This window comes from Mizuhopecten yessoensis, unplaced genomic scaffold (genome assembly GCF_002113885.1).
Source record: "Mizuhopecten yessoensis strain PY_sf001 unplaced genomic scaffold, ASM211388v2 scaffold11107, whole genome shotgun sequence".
Taxonomy (NCBI): Eukaryota; Metazoa; Mollusca; class Bivalvia; order Pectinida; family Pectinidae; genus Mizuhopecten; species Mizuhopecten yessoensis.
This window is the reverse complement of record NW_018408883.1, coordinates 168105-192657: the sequence shown is the minus strand read 5'-3', so window position 1 is coordinate 192657 and position 24553 is coordinate 168105. Positions and strand designations below refer to the sequence as shown.

The following is a 24553-nucleotide window of genomic DNA, read 5'->3' as shown; positions in this document are numbered from 1 at the left end:
TTGTCAACATGAGAAATGAAATATATTTTTTTATTGAGGCAACAGATGTTGTAAGTTATTTTAGGGTGATACACATTTTTAAAAGTGCCAAGAATAGTGTATTGTCATGGTCACATAGTTTAAGCTGTGAATAGAATTTGCATTGCTAGGTTTTTAAACATTCTGTATTTGAAACGTAGGACGAAAGATCACATAACTTTCACTTCCGGTATCAACCGGAAGCTTCGTTGTAAAAAGTAAACCTTCGACATGTGTGTATTGAGTAGTGATAGAGAAGTTGCTTTACATGCCGAACATGATTTAAACATCTGGGTACGACCGTAATGACGTGAGTAGGCGAATGACCTTTGCCCCATACTGACATCTGAGTTTTCGTGCCACCAGCTGAACTGCACGAACTTTCCTTTTGCATCTCGACCATCATATCAATATGACACTCTGTATATGCATGTCAAATTCCCATTAACCTTAATAACTCGTACCGATTGATATTGTTAAGTCGAAGTCTTGGGTTCATTTTAAAACTTGTTGTCGGTTGGGTGTACTAGTACAGAGTATTAAAAGCCAGATGTTATAAGCACGGTACCCATTTTTGTTTTAAAAATAGTTACATTTATTTAGTTTTTCCACTGTTTTCACACGTGATTTGCGTTACTTACGTTTTTACTTTGTATTTTTATGTGTGAAAGGATATTGTACTTAGAGTTGCACTTGCCTTGTAGTTTTGATTCTATTGGTTTTTCTTTTCATTTTCTTTTTTCGCACTCAATGGTAGGTGTTTTGCATTTACCTCCACACTTCCTGTTGCTGTTTTTTGGTACCTCCACACTTCCTGTTGTTGTTTTTTAGTACCTCCACACTTCCTGTTGTTGTTTATTGGTACCTCCACAATTCCTGTTGTTGTGTCTTGGTACCTTCACACTTCCTGTTGTTGTTTCTCGGTACCTCCACACTTCCTGTTGTTGTTTCATGGTACCTCCACCCTTCCTGTTGTTGTTTCTTGGTCCCTCCACACTTCCTGTTGTTGTTTTGGACCTCCAAACTCCCTGTTGTTGTTGCTTGGTACCTCCACACTTCCTGTTCTTGTTTCCTGGTACCTCCACACTCCCTGTTGTTGTTTCTTTGTACCTCCACACTTCCTGTTGTTTTTTCTTGGTACCTCCACACTTCCTGTTGTTGTTTATTGGTCCCTCCACAATTCCTGTTGTTGTGTCTTGGTACCTTCACACTTCCTGTTGTTGTTTCTTCGTACATCCACACTTCCTGTTGTTGTTTCCTGGTACCTCTACACTTCCTGTTGTTGTTTCTTTGTACCTCCACTCTTCCTGTTGTTGTTTTTGGACCTCCACACTCCCTGTTGTTGTTTCATGGTACCTCCACACTTCCTGTTGTTTTTTCTTGGTACCTCCACACTTCCTGTTCTTGTTTCCTGGTACCTCCACACTTCCTGTTGTTTTTTCTTGGTACCTCCACACTTCCTGTTCTTGTTTCCTGGTACCTCCACACTCCCTGTTGTTGTTTCATGGTACCTCCACACTTCCTGTTGCTGTTTCTTGGTACCTCCACCCTTCCTGTTGTTGTTTCTTGGTACATCCACACTTCCTGTTGTTGTTTCATGGTACCTCCACCCTTCCTGTTGTTATTTCTCGGTTCCTCCACCCTTCCTGTTGTTGTTTATTGGTACCTCCACACTCCCTGTTGTTGTTTCTTGGCACCTCCACACTTCCTGTTGTTGTTTCTTCGTACCTCCACACTTCCTGTTGTTGTTTTTGGACCTCCAAACTCCCTGTTGTTGTTTCTTGGTACCTCCACACTTCCTATTGTTGTTTCTCGGTACCCTTGGAACCTCCACACTTCCTGTAGTTGTTTCTTGGTACCTGCACACTTCCTGTTGTTGGTTCTTGGTACCTCCACATTCCCTGTTGTTGTTTCTTTCGTACCTCCACACTTCCTATTGTTGTTTCTTGGTACTTCCACACTTCCTGTTGTGGTTTCTTGGTACCTCCATTGTTGTTTCTTGGTACCGCCACACTTCCTGTTGTTGTTCCTCGGTTCCTCCCCACTTCCTGTTGTTGTTCCTCGGTTCCTCCCCACTTCCTGTTGTTGTTCCTTGGTCCCTCCACACTTCCTGTTTTTTTTTTTTGGACCTCCACACTCCCTGTTCCTGTTGTTGTTTCCTGGTCCCTCCACACTTCCTGCTGTGTTTTCTCGGTACCTCCACTCTTCCTGTTGTTGTTTGTCGGTACCTCCACAATTCCTGATGTTGTTTCTTGGTACCCCCACACTCCCTGTTCCTGTTGTTGTTTCCCAATTTTGTGTTTTGCTCTGGACTTGTTTCTTGGTACCTCCGCAATTCTTGTTGTTGTTTTTTGGACATCCACACGTCCTGTTGTTGTTTCTTTCGTACCTCCACACTTCCTATTGTTGTTTCTCGGTACCCCCACACTTCCTGTTGTTGGTTCTCGGTTCCTCCACACTTCCAGTTGTTGTTTCTCGGTAGCTCCAAACTCCCTGTTGTTGTTTTTTGGACCTCCAAACTCCCTGTTGGTGTTTCTTGGTACCTCCCCACTCCCTGTTGTTGTTTTTTGGACATCCACACGTCCTGTTGTTGTTTCTTCGTCCCTCCACACTTCCTGCTGTGTTTTCTCGGTACCTCCACTCTTCCTGTTGTTGTTCCTTGGTACCTCCACACTTCAAACACAACATTTGGATGTTGCAATTCAGTGGTTCACAGCTTCTGTTATACAACAATAGGATAACAGAAGCTGTGAACCACTGAATTGCAACATCCAAATGTTGTGTTTGAAGTGTGGAGGTACCACGAAAAACAACAACAGGAAGTGCGGAGGTACGAAGAAAAAACAACAGGGAGTGTGGAGCTACCGAGAAACAACAACACGAAGTGTGGAGGTACCAAAAAACAACAAAAGGAAGGGTGGAGGAACCAGGAAACAACAACAGGAAGGGTGGAGGAACCAGGAAACAACAACAGGGAGTTTGGAGCTACCGAGAAACAACAACTGGAAGTGTGGAGGAACCAAGAAAAACAACAACAGTAATTGTGGAGGTACAAAGAAACAACAACAAGAAGTGTGGAGGTCCAAAAAAAAGCAACAGGGAGTGTGGAGCTACCGAGAAACAACAACTGGAAGTGTGGAGGAACCGCGAAACAACAACATGAAGGGGGCAGGTACCAAGAAACAACCACAGGAACTGTGGTGGAAACAAGAAACAACAACATGGAGTGAGGAGGTACCAAGAAACACCAACAGGAAGTGTGGAGCCACCAAGAAAAACAACAAAAGGAAGGGTGGAGGAACCGAGAAATAACAACAGGAAGGGTGGAGGAACCGAGAAACACCAACATGAAGTGCGGAGGTACCAAGAAAAAACAACAGGGAGGGTGGAGCTACCGAGAAACAACAACTGGAAGTGTGGAGGAACCGAAAAACAACAACATGACGTGTGGAGGTACCAAGATACAACGACAGGAAGTGTGCAGGTACCAAGAAACAACTACAGGAAGTGTGGAGGTGCCAGGAAACAACAACAGGAACAGGGAGGGTGGAGGTACCAAAAAACAAAAACAGGAATTGTGGAGGTACCTCCACAATTCCTGATGTTGTTTCTTGGTACCTACCTACGCCCGGTTGTTGTTTCTTCGTACCTCCGCAATTCTTGTTGTTGTTTTTTGGGCCTCCTCACTTCCTGTTGTTGTTGTTCTTGGTACCTCCACAATTCTTATTGCTGTTTCTTGGTACTTCCACAATTCCTGTTGTTGTGTCTTGGTGCCTCCACAATTCGTGTTGCTGTTTATTGGTACCTCCACGCTCCCTGTTGTTGTTTTTTGTACCTCCACACTTCTTGTTGTTGTTTCTCGGTGGCGCCACACTCCCTGTTGTTTTTTCTTCGTACCTCCGCAATTCTTGTTGTTGTTTCTTGGAACTTCCCCACTTCCTGTTGTTGTTACTTGGTACCTCCACACTCCCAGTTGTTGTTTCTTGGTACTTCCACAATTTCTGTTGTTGTTTCTTTGTACCTCCAACAATTCCTGTTGTTGTTTCTGGGTACCTCCACAATTCCTGATGTTGTTTCTTGGTACCTTATTGGTACCTCCACACTCCTTGTTGTTGTTTCTTGGAACCTCCCCACTTCCTGTCGTTGTTTCTCGGTTCCTCCACTCGTCCTGTTGTTGTTTCTTAGTACCTCCACACTTCATGTCGTTGTTTCTCGGTTCCTCCCCACTTCCTGTTGTTGTTCCTTGGTACCTCCACATTTCATTTTGTTCTTTCTCGCTTCCTCCACACTTCCTGCTGTGTTTTCTCGGTACCTCCACGCTTCCTGTTGTTGTTTTTGGACCTCCAACCTCCCTGTTGTTGTTTTTTGTACCTCCACACTTCTTGTTGTTGTTTTTTGGGCCTCCTCACTTCCTGTTGTTGTTTTTGGACCTCCCAACTCCCTGTTGTTGTTTCCTGGTCCCTCCACACTTCCTGCTGTGTTTTCTCGGTACCTCCACTCTTCCTGTCGTTGTTTCTTGGAACCTCCCCACTTCCTGTCGTTGTTGCTCGGTACCTTCACTCTTCCTGTTGTGGTTTCTTGGTACCTCCATTGTTGTTTCTTGGTACCCCCACACTTCATGTTGTTTTTTCTCGTTTCCTCCACTCTTCCTATTGTTGTTTCTCGGTACCGCCACACTTCCTGTTGTTGGTTCTTGGTACCTCCACAGTTCCTGTTGTTGTTTATCGGTACCTCCACACTTTCTGTTGTTGTTTATTGGTAACTCCACACTCCCTGTTGTTGCTTCTTGGTACCTCCACACTTCCCGTTGTTGTTTCTTCGTACCTCCACCCTTCCTGTTGTTGTTTCTTGGTACCTCCACAATTCTTATTGCTGTTTCTTGGTACCTCCACACTTCCTGTCGTTGTTTCTCGGTACCTTCACTCTTCCTGTTGTTGTTTCTCGGTACCTCCACAATTCCTGTTGTTGTTTCTCGGTACCTCCTCAATTCCTGTTGTTGTTTTGTGGTACCTCCACACTCCCTGTTGTTGTTTTTTGGTACCTCCACACTCCCTGTTGTTGTGTCTTGGTACCTCCACACTCCCTGTTGTTGTTTCTTGGTTCCTCCACAATTCCTGTTGTTGTTTCTTGGTACCTCAACACTCCATGTTGTTGTTTCTTGGTACCTCCACACTCCCTGTTGTTGTGTCTTGGTACCTCCACAATTCTTGTTGTTGTTTCTTGGAACCTCAACACTCCCTTTTGTTGTTTCTTGGTACCTCCACACTTCATGTTGTTGTTTCTCGGTTCCTCCACACTTCCTGTTGTTGTTTTTTGGACCTCCACACTTCCTGTTGTTGTTTCTTGGTACCTCCACAATTCTTGTTCCTGTTTCTTGGTACCTCCACACTTCCTGTCGTTGTTTCTCGGTACCTTCACACTTCCTGTTGTTGTTTCTCGGTACCTCCACAATTCCTGTTGTTGTTTTGTGGTACCTCCACACTCCCTGTTGTTGTTTCTTGGTACCTCCACAATTCTTGTTGTTGTTTCTTGGAACCTCAACACTCCCTTTTGTTGTTTCTTGGTACCTCCACACTTCCTGTTGTTGTTTTTTGGACCTCCACACTTCCTGTTGTTGTTTCCCAATTTTGTGTTTTGCTCTGGACTATTTTTCAATTATTTTTACAGGTTTTAAAACATCAAATCAACCTCGTTATCCCCATATCTATTGATAAGTGGGAATTTTAGGATTCAAGCCCACTATCCCAGATATGATATTACATATGGACGCTAGCAAAGACACGAGGGGCAAAGTAATTTATCGACATACACAGTTTTATTTCAGTAAAACGAAGTTTGACTTAATGTATTAACTTGTAGACGTAGTTCTATGACCGGGGTTGAAATAACAGCAAGTAGAAAAGTTTTGATGAAAGTGTTAATTAATAATACAACTTGAATACACAAAGACAAAATCAGAGCTGTAACCTTTTAAGAAAAGATAGCAAAGCAACAGGAATAGAGAAGTTATGAAAAAAAATGCAAAAGATATAATAAACATCTCCAAAAACTATGCTAATTAATGGTCCTTCCTCGTGAAAACCAGTACGGAAAATACAGCTCACATGCTATTAGCGTGACCGTAGCTCATCTCGTTTCCGAGCTATCTCACCCTACTTGTGATATGGAGCGCAAAAGAACGAGTGTCGTGAATCTTCTACTGATTACGTTAACGGCATTCAGTTCGGATTAACATTTTTATCTTTTTGTTAGCGAAGCAAATGAAAATACCGATGGTATTACACCCGCTTTCTCACGCAACAAAAGTAAGGTGTTTACCTCACAGACGAACCGTCAGTGTAGCACGCTGTTACACGTATAATAGGGTCACTTCATTACAAAGCAGAACCGAATCGAGTCATTTCGGCACATATGTAACAACTATTTGCATACGCCTACAGCGTAGCCGAATCGACATCGATTTTTTTGGACAACTCGTACACATTTTACACCTTTTGTGTGCATACACTACACTGGTCATTTATGGGCAGGGGCGTACGCCCCCCCCCCCCCCCCCCCCCCCCCCTTCAAAAAACTACCCCAAATATTCTAATATTGTATTGGACGTGGCAATTTATCATATTCATTAATTAAACACATAAACACTCTGACACTTTAACTATAAAATATACATGCTCCAAGTCAGGAACCGTTACATTAGTGCATTTCACAATCATTTTATGTTTTTTAGCAAAAAAAAAGGTCCAAAAAAATGTTCGCCACGCTCCTAGAAACGCCCCAGTCATTTGTCTGAGGTAGGTGACAGTTTACTTACCGTACTAGTCATCGAAGCGTCACATAGAAACGCTTATTAGTTGTGTAAAAAGAACTTTTCATAATCCGTACTTAAGAAAGAAGAAATTGTTTAGAAAAATGGAAAAGGTTCACTTCATTGATCAGTAAATGATTAACGAACAGAGCAAGCAAGTACTATTAGGAGGACAAAACAGAGATAGTGAATAGCAGTGAAAGGTGCCCTCAGTTTACTAGGGACAATGTGACAGACACTAAAGATGACCGCCCCTAAGTTCACAGGGACAATGTGGCAGACACGTTAGTTGACCGCCACTAAGTTCACAGGGACAATGTGGCAGACACGTAAGTTGACCGCCCCTAAGTTCACAGGGACAATGTGAAAGACACGTTAGTTGACCGCCCCTAAGTTCACAGGGACAATGTGACAGACACTAAAGATGACCGCCCCTAAGTTCACAGGGACAATGTGACAGACACTATAGTTGACCGCCACTAAGTTCACAGGGACAATGTGAAAAACACTAAAGATGACCGCCCCTAAGTTCACAGAGACAATGTGACAGACACTAAAGATGACCGCCCCTAAGTTCACAGGGACAATGTGACAGACACGTTAGTTGACCGCCCCTAAGTTCACAGGGACAATGTGGCAGACACGTAAGTTGACCGCCCCTCAGTTCACAGGGACAATGTGGCAGACACGTAAGTTGACCGCCTCTAAGTTCACAGGGACAATGTGGCAGACACGTTAGTTGACAGCCCCTAAGTTCACAGGGACAATGTGGCAGACACGTAAGTTGACCGCCCCTAAGTTCACAGGGACAATGTGGCAGACACGTTAGTTGACAGCGCCTTAGCTCACAGGGACAATGTGGCAGACACGTTAGTTGACAGCGCCTTAGTTCACAGGGACAATGTGGCAGACACTTTAGTTTACAGCGCCTTAGTTCACAGGGACAATGTGGCAGACACGTTAGTTGACCGTGCCTTAATTTACAGGGACAATGTGGCAGACACTATAGTTGACAGCGCCTTCGTTCAAATGGACAATGTGGCAGACACGTTAGTTGACCGTGCCTTAGCTCACAGGGACAATGTGGCAGACACGTTTGTTGACCGAGCCTTAGTTCACAGGGACAATGTGACAGACACTATAATTGACAGCGCCTTAGCTCGCAGGGACAATGTGGCAGACACGTTAGTTGACAGCGCCTTAGCTCACAGGGACAATGTGACAGACACGTTAGTTGACAGCGCCTTAGTTCACAGGGACAATGTGGCAGACACGTTAGTTGACAGCGCCATAGCTCACAGGGACAATGTGACAGACACGTTAGTTGACAGCGCCTTAGTTCACAAGGACAATGTGGAAGACACGTTAGTTGACCTCCCCTTAGTTTACAGGGACAATGTGGCAGACACGTTAGTTGACAGCGCCTGAGTTTACAGGTACAATGTGGCAGACACGTTAGTTGACAGCGCCTGAGTTCACAGGTACAATGTGGCAGACACGTTAGTTGACCGTGCCTTAGCTCACAGGGACAATGTGGCAGACACGTTAGTTGACAGCGCCTTAGTTCACAAGGACAATGTGGCAGACACGTTAGTTGACCTCCCCTTAGTTTACAGGTACAATGTGGCAGACACGTTAGTTGACAGCGCCTGAGTTCACAGGTACAATGTGGCAGACACGTTAGTTGACAGCGCCTTAGTTTACATGGACAATGTGGCAGACACGTTAGTTGACAGCGCCTTAGTTCACAAGGACAATGTGGAAGACACGTTAGTTGACCTCCCCTTAGTTTACAGGGACAATGTGGCAGACACGTTCGTTGACAGCGCCTTAGTTTACAGGTACAATGTGACAGACACGATAGTTGACAGCGCCTTAGTTTACAGGGACAATGTGACAGACACGTTAGTTGACAGCGCCTTAGTTCACAAGGACAATGTGGAAGACACGTTAGTTGACCTCCCCTTAGTTTACAGGTACAATGTTGCAGACACGTTAGTTGACAGCGCCTTAGTTTACAGGTACAATGTGGCAGCCACGTTAGTTGACAGCGCCTTAGTTTACAGGTACAATGTGGCAGACACGTTAGTTGACAGAGCCTTAGTTTACAGGTACAATGTGACAGACACGGTAGTTGACAGCGCCTTAGTTTACAGGGACAATGTGGCAGTCACGTTAGCTGACAGCGCCTTAGTTTACAGGGACAATGTGGCAGACACGTTAGTTGACCGCCCCTAAGTTCACAGGGACAATGTGACAGACACTACAGATGACCGCCCCTAAGTTCACAGGGACAATGTGACAGACACTACAGATGACCGCCCCTAAGTTCACAGGGACAATGTGACAGACACTAAAGATGACCGCCCCTAAGTTCACAGGGACAATGTGACAGACACTACAGATGACCGCCCCTAAGTTCACAGGGACAATGTGGCAGACACGTTAGTTGACCGCCCCTAAGTTCACAGGGACAATGTGGCAGACACGTTAGTTGACCGCCCCTAAGTTCACAGGGACAATGTGACAGACACTAAAGATGACCGCCCCTAAGTTCACAGGGACAATGTGACAGACACTAAAGATGACCGCCCCTAAGTTCACAGGGACAATGTGACAGACACTACAGATGACCGCCCCTAAGTTCACAGGGACAATGTGGCAGACACGTTAGTTGACAGCGCCTGAGTTTACAGGTACAATGTGGCAGACACGTTAGTTGACAGCGCCTTAGTTTACAGGTACAATGTGGCAGACACTATAGTTGACAGCGCCTTCGTATGAGGGGAGGTGAGGGGGAAATAGTCATACTGTCATTTGATAAGGTTTATGAAGTGAATATCTCCTTTCAACCACTGTTTGAACTATTTCCTCCTTCCCTCCCCTCATACCAATGGATGAGTTTTGCTTTTTACCCCGCCCCCTGGGATTAAATACCCCCTCTCTCCTACAACAGTTGACTTATGCAGCCCTAAATCCACTGTGCACTTTTTAATCCTTGAACCCTTGTTCAGGGTCTAATCTAATTGCAAGATGTTACAAACGTATTATTTACTTTTTACCTTAAAGTATCAAAATTGATAGATAAAATATAAGATTATGAATTGTTCTCTTATAAGGTTGTTAATGTCTTCTGAATGTTCCCAGTGTTAAAACAGCGTGTCAATGCACTTAAAATTGTAGTAGGTATTGCAAAACCTGTACCATAAGTTGCAATTTTAAGTGAAATTCTTTTAATCGAATGCACTTAATTGGAATTTCGAAAAAAATAACTCCCATTCAATGTACAGTTCACATATAAATTTGTAACGCTTGATACAGTTTACGAAAAATACTGTTGCAGCCACATATTATATCCTGGAAAAATGACATGTTAATATCTTCTTTCATGAAACAGGGAATGATGCGGAATCAATCGTTTAGATAACTAAGGTTGTCAGACGATGTGGTGATTTAGATGTCTAATGATAGCTGTTTTGAACATGTAATTATACGGATTATATGGGTTTTTTAAGGTAAAGGGTACAAACAAGCGATTAACACTGTTAATACTATGAAATAATGATGATAATAATAATAATAATAATATACAACATTCATATAGCGACCTATATAATTTGTAAAATTGCTCTAAGGCGCTTTACAACATATGGATATTAGCATTAGTTATAATTATGAATCAGAAATGGCTTACAATCACCATTATACATGAAGCAAGACGATAGTCATCGCAATGAACACATAAATGAATAAATAAAGAGTGGTATGTACATGACGTCTGTGAAAATAGTCTACAATGCAGACGTGCAGAGGTGAGTTTTGATGTCCTTTTTGAATTTGACCAGGGTCTTTAACTTTCTAATAGAACATGGTAGGTTATTTCACAACGTGGCGGAAAATTTGGAATGGATTTTACACAATGCTGGTTTTTAATATTAAAAACAGAAATTACTAGAAATAACAAAATCACTAAACAGCAGGGACCAAACTCATGAGCTTTGTACAGTCAAACCTACATTTTACAATTGCTGCTATTGATAAATTGTAACTTTCGGGTAACAAGGCCTTTAAAAAACAATTATTACTGGATAAACACTATTGACATGGAAAGTTACTCAAGAGCAGGAAAAAACACACTCTTTATTTTGCTCCATCTTGTATATTAAAGATAATAAAGTAAATATGGAAGTGTGTACATTCTCTGCAATACAGATTTATGTCTATGTTGCTATCATATTTAAAGCTGCATTTAGATTACGTTGCATTAAAAATAGGCTACCCAGGAATAATTAAGAGACAGGCCTATGTGTCATGTTAATATCAGAAATACCAAGCAGAGCTTTTATTTAATTTTCATGCTATACACACAATTTAAAAAAAAAAGTTTATTGATAACACTTCGGTCACTTTTAAAAGCTATTGAAGGTGACGGAGACATTTTGACAATAATCGAAGTCTGGTGCTGCTAGAATAGTGGTAAGGCGGTGATCCAACTAGCTATCGACCATGAAAGACACATTCGTCACATTGGATACCATCATTGGGAAATCAACAGTCCGTATGATACCGTTGGTTTCATCATCATGTATGGGGGTTATCAGCCTTTGAGTTGGAGAGAGGTCCATGGTTCGACAAACCTAAAGACACAAGGCTACCGTTTGACGAGCTGTTGGGAAGAAAACCCCAGTCGCAAATAATTTCGTTCCGGCATGAGTGTTCTTGTTTTGTCTTCCGCCTGTCCTAAACACGTGTTGAGGGAACAGTGTAAACTCTGTGACAGTCACAGACCTGATACAGCGCTTAGGGATTACAGAAAGCAGTAAACAAGCCAACAGTGTTTACGCGACACTCCTCTTAGATCGGATCGTGTGACCTAGCACAACCTGTTCAGTGTACTTCTGCACTTTCTGCACAAAGGACTGGTCATCAGGTGTTTTTTTTAGTCTTATTACATTTCAAGATTTCGTAGTTGACCCGATTAAAAAACAACAACACATGTATACTCTCTTCAGTGCGGAAGAGCATTAGAGCAAAATAAATCGTTATCAAGTCGAAATTTTGAGTAAGTATGTCTGAATTTCGAGTTTGTGTCTCGAAATTTCTATTAATTATCCCGAAATCCGAGTTAGTAACACGAAAAAGCGAAGTTCATTTCTGCAACGTGGCCTTATACTCTCCCGTAGAGATGACAAAATAGCTCAGATTGTTTTTGAATTTGTGCTTTCTTTGTTATGTGGATGGGTATTTTTAGAAATATTGAATTTTGATGGAAGATGATGCAAATTAAATCAAGGAAATGTTTAACAAAACTTCATCAAGTGTTGTCATAATGTGTTTGTTCATTTCCTAAAAGGAAATCGGCATACTAGCGGTAAACAGACACATTATACAACTTGTCGCAATCGTTCCCTATACTCATGATATATTTTCACTGAAGTCCTCTATATCTCTGTTAAAGCTGTTACGTTTTGTATTTTTCAATAACTTCCCTTCATCAATTTTGTAGGGATCTAATTTCATAATGATAAAAAAATATTTGATAATATCATATTTCCTCGATAAAAGATTCCATTCACTACATTGCGTAACAGCTGGCAGATACACTGTTTGTCTTTATTTCATTACATTTTAAATGTAGACAGAAATGGCCTCCGCTTATTTCGATTTCTTTGCAGGTGTTGATCATCTATAATTATATGCGCGATTAAAACTCTTTACTTCGAAACAGGCAACAAAAAGCAATGTCAACGACAAGCACAGAGTTTAAAGCGCGACGATAGAACAACTACACCGTCATGCTGTTTCATACGTGACTACGGCCTCTATGTGATTGTATATGATGTGTTACACCTCACTGACGTCCATTGTCTGTCAATGTACAAGCATACACTACATCTTGGTTTATAGATATGTGATTCCAGTATGACGTTGGTATCCATGAAAGCCCATCGATATCATTGCTTTGACATCATGACATATCGTGCCTGAGGCACTGAAAGATTTTTCTATCTATTTTCCAACACCCCGTTGTTCCAAAAGTTTTTACAGCATATCATTCTGTATGTATTAAAGAACAAAATTTCTCCTTAACATTCGTGAATATCTGGATACCATACCCACAATGAATCAGTATAAATCATAAATCAGCGCTAAGCTTAAATGACAAAAACAGGTTATTGGCCGAATCAACAATTGGATGTTGAAACTTCATAAAATACACAATCAAGGGTGGAGAGTAGATACCTCTTTAACTTCAGGCTTTCGGTCACAGAATGCCTCTCATCCATCATATCCTAGGGGATGATACTTGGATGAGGGGTGTTTTCTAATTCGCATAGCTTTGGGCTTGCGAAGGTATTTAATGCGAATCTGTATTTGGATTTTATTTGCATCTTTCCCTTTTCGGTGTATCTACATATCATTCGGAAGATAATTATGTGTTTTCTATATTTTCGAAAATTAGTCCTACTGACGAGTCTAACAAAGATAAAATAGTCCTTTGGTGCTGTAAATGTTTGCTGTGTTTAGCTGTTTGATACAGCTAACAACATTTTCAATAAGGTGCTTCATTTCTTCGTTACCCAAGTGATTAGATAGTGTTCAAGGCGTCAACCGATATTGTTGAACGTTACTAAATAAACCTCTGTATAAGTAATAACACGGGTAACTACGCTACAAATGATTTTTATTATGACACTGCACGTTCAAAAAGTGTGTGTGTCCATACAGTAATAATAACGTTGTTTACAGTAAAAGACATATAAGCCCCAAGGAGCATTACTTATCACGCTGCTATGAGTACAAATGTTGTTTCCTTGCTGGAGAAAGTTCTACATGACAGAACGATCGTGTCATCGGAGGAATAACAGCCTAACTTATCAGACATTATCTTTTATCGACACCTTTGTGGTCCTAGGGGAATGAGTGGTCGAAAGCTCACGCTTGAATGCACACAGCAATTTCGACTGTGGGTCTTCAATGATCACGGCTACCGAGCTACCATTATAGCACATCCTTACAATATAGGTGCAAATAATAAATTGGAGATAAATTGAATGGCGGTTATGCCTTTCTGATCATAGAAAATGTATATTTCGGTATTCATATGAAGAGTACGAATAGTTTTGAAGCCCAGACAATTTTACAAACTAGTTTTTATATGACTGCCATGTTCGGAATCTTTTAATGATGCTCATTGTAGTATCTACACGTTACACATTTTATAAACATATAAGTAAGCCCTAGAGTCAACACAATTATGTGGCTGTTAGTTATCAATAGTACCTTACCCTAAACAATGACAACAAACACGCCGGACATCATATGTGACAAACCGTTAGTAATAAACACAGCTTGCTCTTAAGCTCTATTTATAACACCATCTATGCCACAAACTGGAACGACATAGCGCTCTGAGGTTTCATATGTTTCCCGAGCCACGTAATATGTAGTTCGATATCGCCACGTTCATTGCTACACTGGTTTGCTAATATGCATTGTACTTGTTTTAATCCTCCTTGAATGTGTCATTGTTGATAGAACTCTTCTGTTTTATTTATAAGCTTAATTGCAGTTTTGATTTGATATATCTACCACTACGCAACTACACCTCTGTTACTACAAGAGTTTCGACAATTTACATTTCCAACGATTTGGCCTCTAGCATCACCAACGTATCATTCAGAAGCCCCTTATATGTGCATGGAGACAAATCAGAATCATATGTATCGTTTTTGGACGATGTGAATACATTCTGAGCACTGTATAGACTGCTGCTATCAGTTTCCATAAATCCCAAACCCCTTGTGACCATGGAGCAGATAGGAGCCGACGTGAAGGATCAAAGCTCTGTGATCTCAAAAGCATATCTCTGTCTCACATATCTCTGACTCGCATATCTCTGTCTCCCAGATTTTTGGATGTAAGTAGAGAACAACATTATTCTAACATTGTTGCAGTTGTTCTCTCAGACGTTACTGCTGCTGTATTCATATTGATAACAATGGTGCCGTGAGATCAAACAGACATTAATGTTACTAAAGGTATGGAACTTGTTTTGTGTTACCTTATTTGCATATAATGCAGTAGTCATGACGACTTGGAAAGTAGCTATATTTCGTAATGGTATTTTTAAGATATACTTTTAAGATATAGTTAAAGTTTAAGGTGCATTCAATGCGATTCAACGTACAAAACGAACTATTGTTTTGTTATATTTATAGGTCTTGGAAAAGATCGGTTGCAAACAAAACAGTGGGCCTTATTTACCGGATGAGTGTTGTGTGCGGGGCTGGATTGGGATTTGACGTTATGTAAGATGTTATTGATTTCGTATTGTAAAGGGGTATTGGTCACACAACGTTGGTAATGAGCTAGCAGAACACTGTCCGTGGAGAACACTGTCCGTGGTACTGGACATCTGTCTGGTAAACCTCCAGTCTTATGGTAGAATGGTACATCTGTCTGGTAAACCTCCAGTCGTATGGTAGAGTAGTACATCTGTCTGGTAAACCTTCAGTCGTATGGTAGAGTGGTACATTTGTCTGGTAAACCTCCAGTCGTATGGCAGAGTGGTACATCTGTCTGGTACACCTCCAGTCGAAAGGTAGAGTGGTACATCTGTCTGGTAAACCTCCAGTCGTATGGTAGAGTAGTACATCTGTCTGGTAAACCTCCAGTCGTATGGTAGAGTGGTATATGTGTCTGGTAAACCTCCAGTCCTATGGTAGAGTGGTACATATGTCTGGTAAACCTCCAGTCGTATGGTAGAGTGGTACATATGTCTGGTAAACCTCCAGTCGTAAGGTAGAGTTATACATCTGTCTGGTAAACCTCCAGTCGTATGGTAGAGCAGTACATCTGTCTGGTAAACCTCCAGTCGTATGGAAGAGCGGTACATCTGTCTGGTAAACCTCCAGTCGTAAGGTGTAAACCTCCAGTCCTATGGTAGAGTGGTACATATGTCTGGTAAACCTCCAGTCGTATGGTAGAGTGGTACATCTGTCTGGTAAACCTCCAGTCGTAAGGTAGAGTTATACATCTGTCTGGTAAACCTCCAGTCGTATGGTAGAGTGGTAATCTGTCTGGTAAACCTTCAGTCGTATGGGAGAGGGGTACATCTGTCTGGTAAACCTTCAGTCGTATGGTAGAGGGGTACATCTGTCTGGTAAACCTTCAGTCGTATGGAAGAGTGGTAATCTGTCTGGTAAACCTCCAGTCGTATGGGAGAGTGGTACATCTGTCTGGTAAACCTTCAGTCGTATGGTAGAGTGGTACATCTGTCTGGTCAACCTTCAGTCGTAAGGTAGAGTGGTACATCTGTCTGGTAAACATCCAGTCGTATGGTAGAGTGGTACATCTGTCTGGTCAACCTTCAGTCGTAAGGTAGAGTGGTACATCTGTCTGGTAAACCTCCAGTCGTAAGGTAGAGTTATACTTCTGTCTGGTAAACCTCCAGTCGTATGGTAGAGTGGTACATCTGTCTGGTAAACCTCCAGTCGTATGGTAGAGTGATAATCTGTCTGGTACACCTCCAGTCGTATGATAGAGTGGTAATCTGTCTGGTAAACCTCCAGTCGTATGGTAGAGTGGTAATCTGTCTGGTAAACCTTCAGTCGTATGGTAGAGTGGTACATCTGTCTGGTAAACCTTTAGTCGTATGGCAGAGTGGTACATCTGTCTGGTATACCTCCAGTCGGAAGGTAGAGTGGTACATCTGTCTGGTAAACCTCCAGTCGTATGGTAGAGTGGTACATCTGTCTGGTAAACCTTCAGTCGTACGGCAGAGTGGTACATCTGTCTGGTAAACCTCCAGTCGTATGGCCGAGTGGTACATCTGTCTGGTAAACCTCCAGTCGTATGGTAGAGTGGTACATCTGTCTGGTAAACCTTCAGTCGTATGGAAGAGTGGTACATCTGTCTGGTAAACCTCCAGTCGTCTGGTAGAGTGGTACATCTGTCTGGTAAACCTCCAGTCGTAAGGTAGAGTGGTACATCTGTCTGGTAAACCTTCAGTCGTAAGGTAGAGTGGTACATCTGTCTGGTATACCTCCAGTCGTAAGGTAGAGTTGTTCATTTGTCTGGTAAACCTCCAGTCGTATGGTAGAGTGGTAATCTGTCTGGTGAACCTCCAGTCGTATGGTAGAGTGGTACATCTGTCTGGTAAACCTTCAGTCGTAAGGTAGAGTGGTACATCTGTATGGTAAACTTCCAGTCGTTTGGTAGAGTGGTACATCTGTCTGGTACATCTCCAGTCGTAAGGTAGAGTGGTACATCTGTCTGGTAAACCTCCAGTCGTAAGGTAGAGTGGTACATCTGTCTGGTAAACTTCCAGTCGTTTGGTAGAGTGGTACATCTGTCTGGTAAACCTCCAGTCGTATGGTAGAGTGGTACATATGTCTGGTAAACCTCCAGTCGTAAGGTAGAGTGGTACATCTGTGTGGTAAACCTACAGTTGTATGGTAGAGTGGTACATCTGGCTGGTAAACCTCCAGTCGTCTGGTAGAGTGGAACATCTGTCTGGTAAACCTCCAGTCGTATGGTAGAGTAGTACATATGTCTGGTTAACCTCCAGTCGTAAGGTAGAGAGGTACATATGTCTGGTAAACCTCCAGTCGTATGGTAGAATGGTACATGTGGCTGGTAAACCTTCAGTCGTAAGGTAGAGTGGTACATCTGTCTGGTAAACCTACAGTCGTAAGGTAAAGTGGTAATCTGTCTGGTAAACATTCAGTCGTAGGGTAGAGTTATACATTTGTCTGGTAAACCTCCAGTCGTAAGGTAAAGTGGTAATCTGTCTGGTAAACCTTCAGTCGTAGGGTAGAGTTATACATTTGTCTGGTACACCTCCAGTCGGAAGGTAGAGTGGTACATATGTCTGGTAAACCACCAGCCGTTAGGTAAAGTAGTAAAAGTTTCCGATCAGCCTTGAAACGTTTAAATGGAAGCTTCTTAAGTTTAGAAAGCTTTCTTGAATAAACAGGTTGTTTCATAAACAGTTGTTAATAGCAATACATAGTAGTACAAGTATTCGGCAACGACTAAACATGTGTTCTATTGACAGGTAAATCTAGGCAGACTTGACTCTCAGACGAATTAACACATACTAAACATGTTTTAGTGCCATTAATCCAATTGGACGGGGCGAACGTTTGCAGCACTTGTTGATGCCTTTTGACTAATCCGAGTTTGCCTTTCTTACAGTGCTGTATACCCACGCTGACATCAATGAGTACCGCCTGGTAAACAAGCTACTTGGGTCATACGACAAGAGAATTCGTCCCTCCCTTAATGCCTCCCAAGCTCTCAATGTCACGTTCGGCCTCGCCCTCTCCCAGATCATAGACGTGGTGAGTATTCAAATATTTTCTCATGCAATCTTGCTCTATTTAGTCATTTCCTGGATTGATCATACTTCTTTTGTCAAATCTTATTTCAGGGATTATTTAAGCAATACATATTTTAGCAAATGTTGTTATAGGACAATTACAATATTTGTTAAAATATTCATTATTTATGCTTAATTTAGTTATTTCTCACAGTTTTTGAACAGCAAATCAAGTGTTGACAACAATGGAATATATGACGTCACAATAGAGATTGATGACGTTACAATAGCAAATGTTGTTACAGTCTCATAACAACATTTGCCTTCGCAATGCAAAACTATGGAAGGATACAGAGCAAATGTAAATAAAGACTTATACTATTCTGATAATGTGACCAGGAATATCTGAGAGAACTGCCGTTTGAGGCAGTTTGGAACGTGATTGAGGTGTGTTGTTTCCAAAAAATATTTTTTCGATATAAAATTATATAAATGAAATTTTGTATGAATTTCTAAAATTCCCTTACTAGCGGGCGCAATTAAATCCTGATATCATTATTTTTTCCTTCTGTCAAGCCATAGTCAGAATAATTTATGATAAACTGCATCACATATGTATAGTATTGGCGTATTTTCTTGGTAAAAGCCGGGCTAGATGAAGCAGTTTTAAAAACAATTCTTATATAAACATTATTCCATGGTGTTCTTTAAACGTCTGTTGATATTAAGTTTTTCCATTTTATCTATATCATCTCATAACTTACTATCAGCCGAAACATACGCAGCCCAGATTATTATAAGCCACTCACAATTCATAAAAACTCAATACAATTGTTAGTATGTATCTATGGCCATTGTCAATAACACATTTTCCCTTACATCAGAGACAGCACAACTCAGAAACATCATTTGAGAGCACAAACATCTCAATTTTATTAAAACCAATTAAACTTGGTGTATGCTATGTTGGTCAACATCGCAACATCGTTTGCTTGTAAGATAGAACTAGCCGATATAATGAAGCATGCGTGATCGGTATTAGCCATTTTCCTCATATGACACCCTTGTGAAACATTGGCGTGTAAAAAACGTCAGGTAACAAAACGTCAGGTTACAAAACGTCAGGTAACAAAACGTCAGGTTACAGAACGTCAGGTAACAAAACGTCAGGTTACAAAACGTCAGGTTACAAAACGTCAGGTTACAAAAGTCAGTAAAAAACGTCAGGTAACAAAACGTCAGGTTACAAAACGTCAGGTCACAAAACGTCAGGTAACAAAACGTCAGGTTACAGAACGTCAGGTAACAAAACGTCAGGTTACAAAACGTCATTAAAAAAAGTCAGGTAACAAAACGTCAGGTAACAAAACGTCAGGTTACAAAACGTCAGGTAACAAAACGTCAGGTAACAAAACGTCAGGTTACAAAACGTCAGGTCACAAAACGTCAGGTAAGAAAACGTCAGGTTACAAAACGTCAGGTTACAAAACGTCAGGTAACAAAACGTCAGGTAACAAAACGTCAGGTTACAAAACGTCAGGTAGCAAAACGTCAGGTTACAAAACGTCAGGTTACAAAACGTCAGTAACAAAACGTCAGGTTTCGCTTGTTTGTACCGTTCTGTATTTTATAGGCCATTATTAGCGTAAATAAGTCACCCAACTGAACTTACTTTGATGCGTTTCTTCGCAGTTTTATTATTGGAAACTCCAAATGCTTGTTTAAAAGACATCAGTACCTTACTGAACGCAAACATGCTAAAGTTCACTAGGGACAAGAAGTACCTAATCGTGTTTTTCTTTCAAATAAGGCAAATGTAGGCTGTTCAGCAAAAGGTCGATGCCCAGACTATTGGACAGTCACCGCTATTAGAAATTCCTTAGGGAATACTTCAATAGTTCTATGAATATAAAGAAACATAAAAATGACATAACGGCAGATTTTTTTGACACTGAAAAACTCTTTGCCATGTAACATTGATGTCTTTTTATCACTTTAAGCGGTCATTTTTCCCCAACTACAATGTTGTGTAGACAATTTTCATAGTGCTGCAGTATTTCACTGTTAAAAAGGGCTATAGAAAGAACATCAACTATTTTTATTTTATTGATTTGAGGAAAATGAAAGAAAGAAATGACTGCCTATGTGGAGAGTATGTCACTGTTACCACATAACCTTAGGATATGGATACATTTGGTTCCTTTTTCATTCTTCCAAAAAATTAAATTCATAATCACATATAGCTAATTGTGACATTACTAGCAATGCTACAATATATAACTTTTAAAGCACACTTGTACTTTTTTTGTTAGATGGGGGGGAGCATTCCCTATCTAGAGGAAGATAAATGTCTACCCTGGGAAGAGAATCTTAAATGTCACTGCAGCAGCTTCGGGTTGGGATGTCAAGAATTTCCTCGGGGGGATTTCTGTGTCCTACACTTAAGGAAGGGAAAATCATATTAGTAAAGAGAGATAGTTCACACAGCCGTTTATTCCGCATCAAACCTGGAAACAACGTCAGTATTAATTCAGATATATGTGTTCACCTTACGGGTAGTTTACAATGTGTTCCGGATTGTGAAACAAGGACATGGATATATTGATGTAAGACAAAACTATTTGATAAAATGTGTTTAATACACAGAGAGAGATATATCCTAAGGTCTCGACTGAGCAAGTTTACCCTAGGGGAGTTCGCTGGATGTTTACATCACAGAAACTTTTATAATTTATATCAACCACACATACATACAAAGCATTTTCCTAGAAAACACAAAAGTAAAAGAACCGTTTGATATATTTAATTCTTCAGTAAAATCTTGTCACATTTTCGTATTAGTGCTAACTTAACACCTCGTTTTATTGCCGCCATTTGTCAAACGAAATGTATAAAGCGGTTAGGCGATATATCGAGAGACACGAAAGTACATCGTTTGAAAAAAAGGAAAAGGAGCAATAGACATGTTTTCTATAAGCGTTCTAGTACACATCTTATAGATGTGGTAATGTTTAGTATTTTTAGTAAGATTATATACATATAGAATGCTTCTCAAAACTTGTAGGGGACAGTGACGACATCCGGAATATGTCTACGCGATATTGCTTTTCATTTCAAAAAGGAAACGCATGATAACACTTATATTGTATCAAGGCAGGCGACACTTTTACCAATATCTAAAAAATCGTCTAAAACCCTCTCAACATGTTTCAAACACTTGCCGCCTATGACGCAAGGAGTCGAGCCTTGCTCACCTGAAGGTCGACCTGTTCATTCATTAAATATGCAATCACATCTCAAGTGAAACATGTCATTTATGTTTTTATATATCTGTATAAATATTAGTTATGTAGAACACCACATGGTGCCAAAGGTAAGGTACTTGATATAACGCCATGTTTTCTTTTCTGTATTAATACATGACGTCATTGCGTAGTTACTTATGATGTCACAATGACTTATTTTAAATGTTAAATGTTGACATGTTGCAATGTGTTGTTACACTAAATCATCCAAAGTTTACATAAAAATGTTTTAAATGTGATGGATCCGAATTAGTTCATATTCCATCTAACAAAACATGATTTTTTTTACATCAATCGGTGAATGTCGCCTGTAAAACCAATATATTCCCCAAGCAGTTCAGTGTGTATGAACCATCAACCAGTGAATTAGCATTTACATACACTGTCTCGCCATCAATCTCTGTTCACGCCATGGCACTTTGGTAGGCACGTTGATACATCAGGGTCACGTTCGTAAAGTCTCACCTGATATATCCACGTAAAGTCTCACCTGATATATCCACGTAAAATCACACCCGATATATCCACGTAAAGTCACACCCGATATATCCACGTAAAGTCACACCTGATATATCCACTTAAAGTCACACCTGATATATCCACGTAAAGTCACACCTGATATATCCACGTAAAGTCACACCTGATATATCCACGTAAAGTCACACCTGATATATCCACGTAAAGTCACACCTGATATATCCACGTAAAGTCACACCTGATATATCCACGTAAAGTCACACCTGATATATCCACGTAAAGTCACACCTGATATATCCACGTAAAGTCACACCTGATATATCCACGTAAAGTCACACCTGATATATCCACGTAAAGTCACACCTGATATATCCACGTAAAGTCACACCTGATATATCCACGTAAAGTCACACCTGATATATCCACGTAAAGTCACACCTGATATATCCACGTAAAGTCACACCTGATATATCCACGCCTGTTCGGGGCGAACAGACATTACAATGCAATGATGTTAAATACACCGTTAAAAACGGACCAGGAAAATTTGAGTCTTCCAGGAGGTATTAATCTCACATGCAATTAGTATTTTCTTATCGTATAAATATAACCCAAAGGAAAATATTCACAGAACTATAGTAGCGAATTGAATATATTGACCCTCAGGGATAGATAGATAGATAAATAATGTATTCACTGCATAACGATGTATATTTTATTAGTTTTCAATGTGTGTTCCGAAATAGAAGAATGAAAATGAAAAACTCTGAACATTAAAAGCACGTTCAACTCTCACGTTCGTTTAAGGTCGTAACGCTTTCAAATTATTGTTTGAATTAAAAGGATATTTGCATGTGTGGAAAAGAAAGAAATCCTTTATATATACAGCCGTGCTAGTGTTCTGTTTGTTCACTGGATTTGCTAAAAATAACCAGAAAAATAACGAAATGCCAGTAAAACCGTAGGTCGAACTAAAATCAGATTTACATATACACTGCAAGCGTTTAACAAAGACGAATATGCTCAGGTTTCCTGGACGGGCCTAGGTTAACTACAACAAGGCACACTAATGAGTTCATAAAAAAAGCCTCGACCTTCAATTCGCACGAGGAAATAAAACATTTCCCAATGCGATCATAATGGCGACTATTAAAGGAAATTGAAGGACTGGGCAAGGTGTCTGTTACCAGGCTTGAGAACCTCTTCAATAAACTCAGTGTCATATAAAAAAAACCAACGAAAAACGTCGGTCAGGTAATGAGAATGCATACGGTTTGCTGGAAAATCTTGCCATCGAACACAACAATGGTATTGCCAGCGAGGAATTCATTCATTCTCACCTATATTTCATTGTTGTCTTAATCGTGATTTTCATACAGTATGCTCAAATATATATATTAGTACCGCTAATTCCCCTTCTTTGCAAAGACAGCTCTAGTAATAAAAACAAACCAAGGCGTTCATTCAGTTTGTTATGAAAAATGGAAGATACAGTTGGAAAATAAAAAGGTTTTAATAGATAAAAGAATTTCGGAAAAGGTATTATCAAGATTGTTCAAAAGATCATTGAATATCTTCAAAATTAACATACCATTCATTCCTTTTCCGAAGTATACAGTGTCAGAACGCGACTGTAATTCTTAAATCAATCCTCCACACAGATAGACGTTTTGATTTGATATGATTTACAATCGGAGAACTTCGTTTGGTACCATTTCAATGGTGTATCAGTTCATTTCCTCAGAGTGATACGAATCTAAGTAATATTCGACAACACAAATAATCTTTGTATTCAAACAGAGAGAATATCTGAACTACAAAAGTCATCTCATTAACCAATTAAACATTTTATTTTGATATGGTGAAAGCAAGTGACTCTCGATGATATAATATCCCAGATAAAAACCAACGGCACTAAATCGTCTCTACCCCATACCACATACGCCACTTCAATATACACAGAAAGATGAATTGCTGAACAACATGTTGATTTAAACATATTTTTATGCAATGTGATCGGACTAAACGATCGCTTATACCAGTATTTGGTAAAAGTGCCGTTTTGATTTTTTTTTACTGTAAAATTGATATCTTTCATGTCAAAACATCGTAATATAACATTTCTGCAGCAGCTTGCCTGATACAATGTGTATGCATGTTTATCAAACGAATCGCTTATGAGTAAACAGTAACGTATATTGATATTATATACGTGTACATTGTCATGCCATAAACCTTTCCTGTTACATCGATTTCTCATGGGATTCTATGTTAATTCAATTTTTTTCAAAATATGTTCGAAACTTTGTTTGACGTCCAGTTTTAATAAATCTTGTTATCCTGTTACACAATTATTTGGTGTTTATTGTGGTAATATTGATATAATTATCGTCCCTCTATTGATGGGATATCGTCCCTGCAGCATTTATATTTTAACGATTTCCCATGTACACAATATTAAAGTTTGCCGTAAAAATGTATGTCCAATTAACTCGATCATTATGGTAAAAAAAATATGAAATGAGTAATTATATAAATTATCACCAATAGAAGTGCTAGACAATTATCTGTGTGTCTTATTTCATCAATGTTTTACTAAAAGCGAAGCCAGAAAATATT

The 24553-nt window shown here is 40.3% G+C and overlaps 1 protein-coding gene across 1 annotated transcript in view; it reads left to right on the top strand.

Moving 5' to 3' along the window:
* LOC110465921 (neuronal acetylcholine receptor subunit alpha-10-like) overlaps positions 1 to 24553 on the top strand; it is a 59019-nt gene that overhangs the window by 16548 nt on the left and 17918 nt on the right. The window contains exon 2 of the mRNA XM_021522096.1: positions 18029 to 18174. Coding sequence (XP_021377771.1) covers positions 18029 to 18174 — 146 coding nt within the window. The remainder of the gene's footprint in view (positions 1 to 18028; positions 18175 to 24553) is intronic.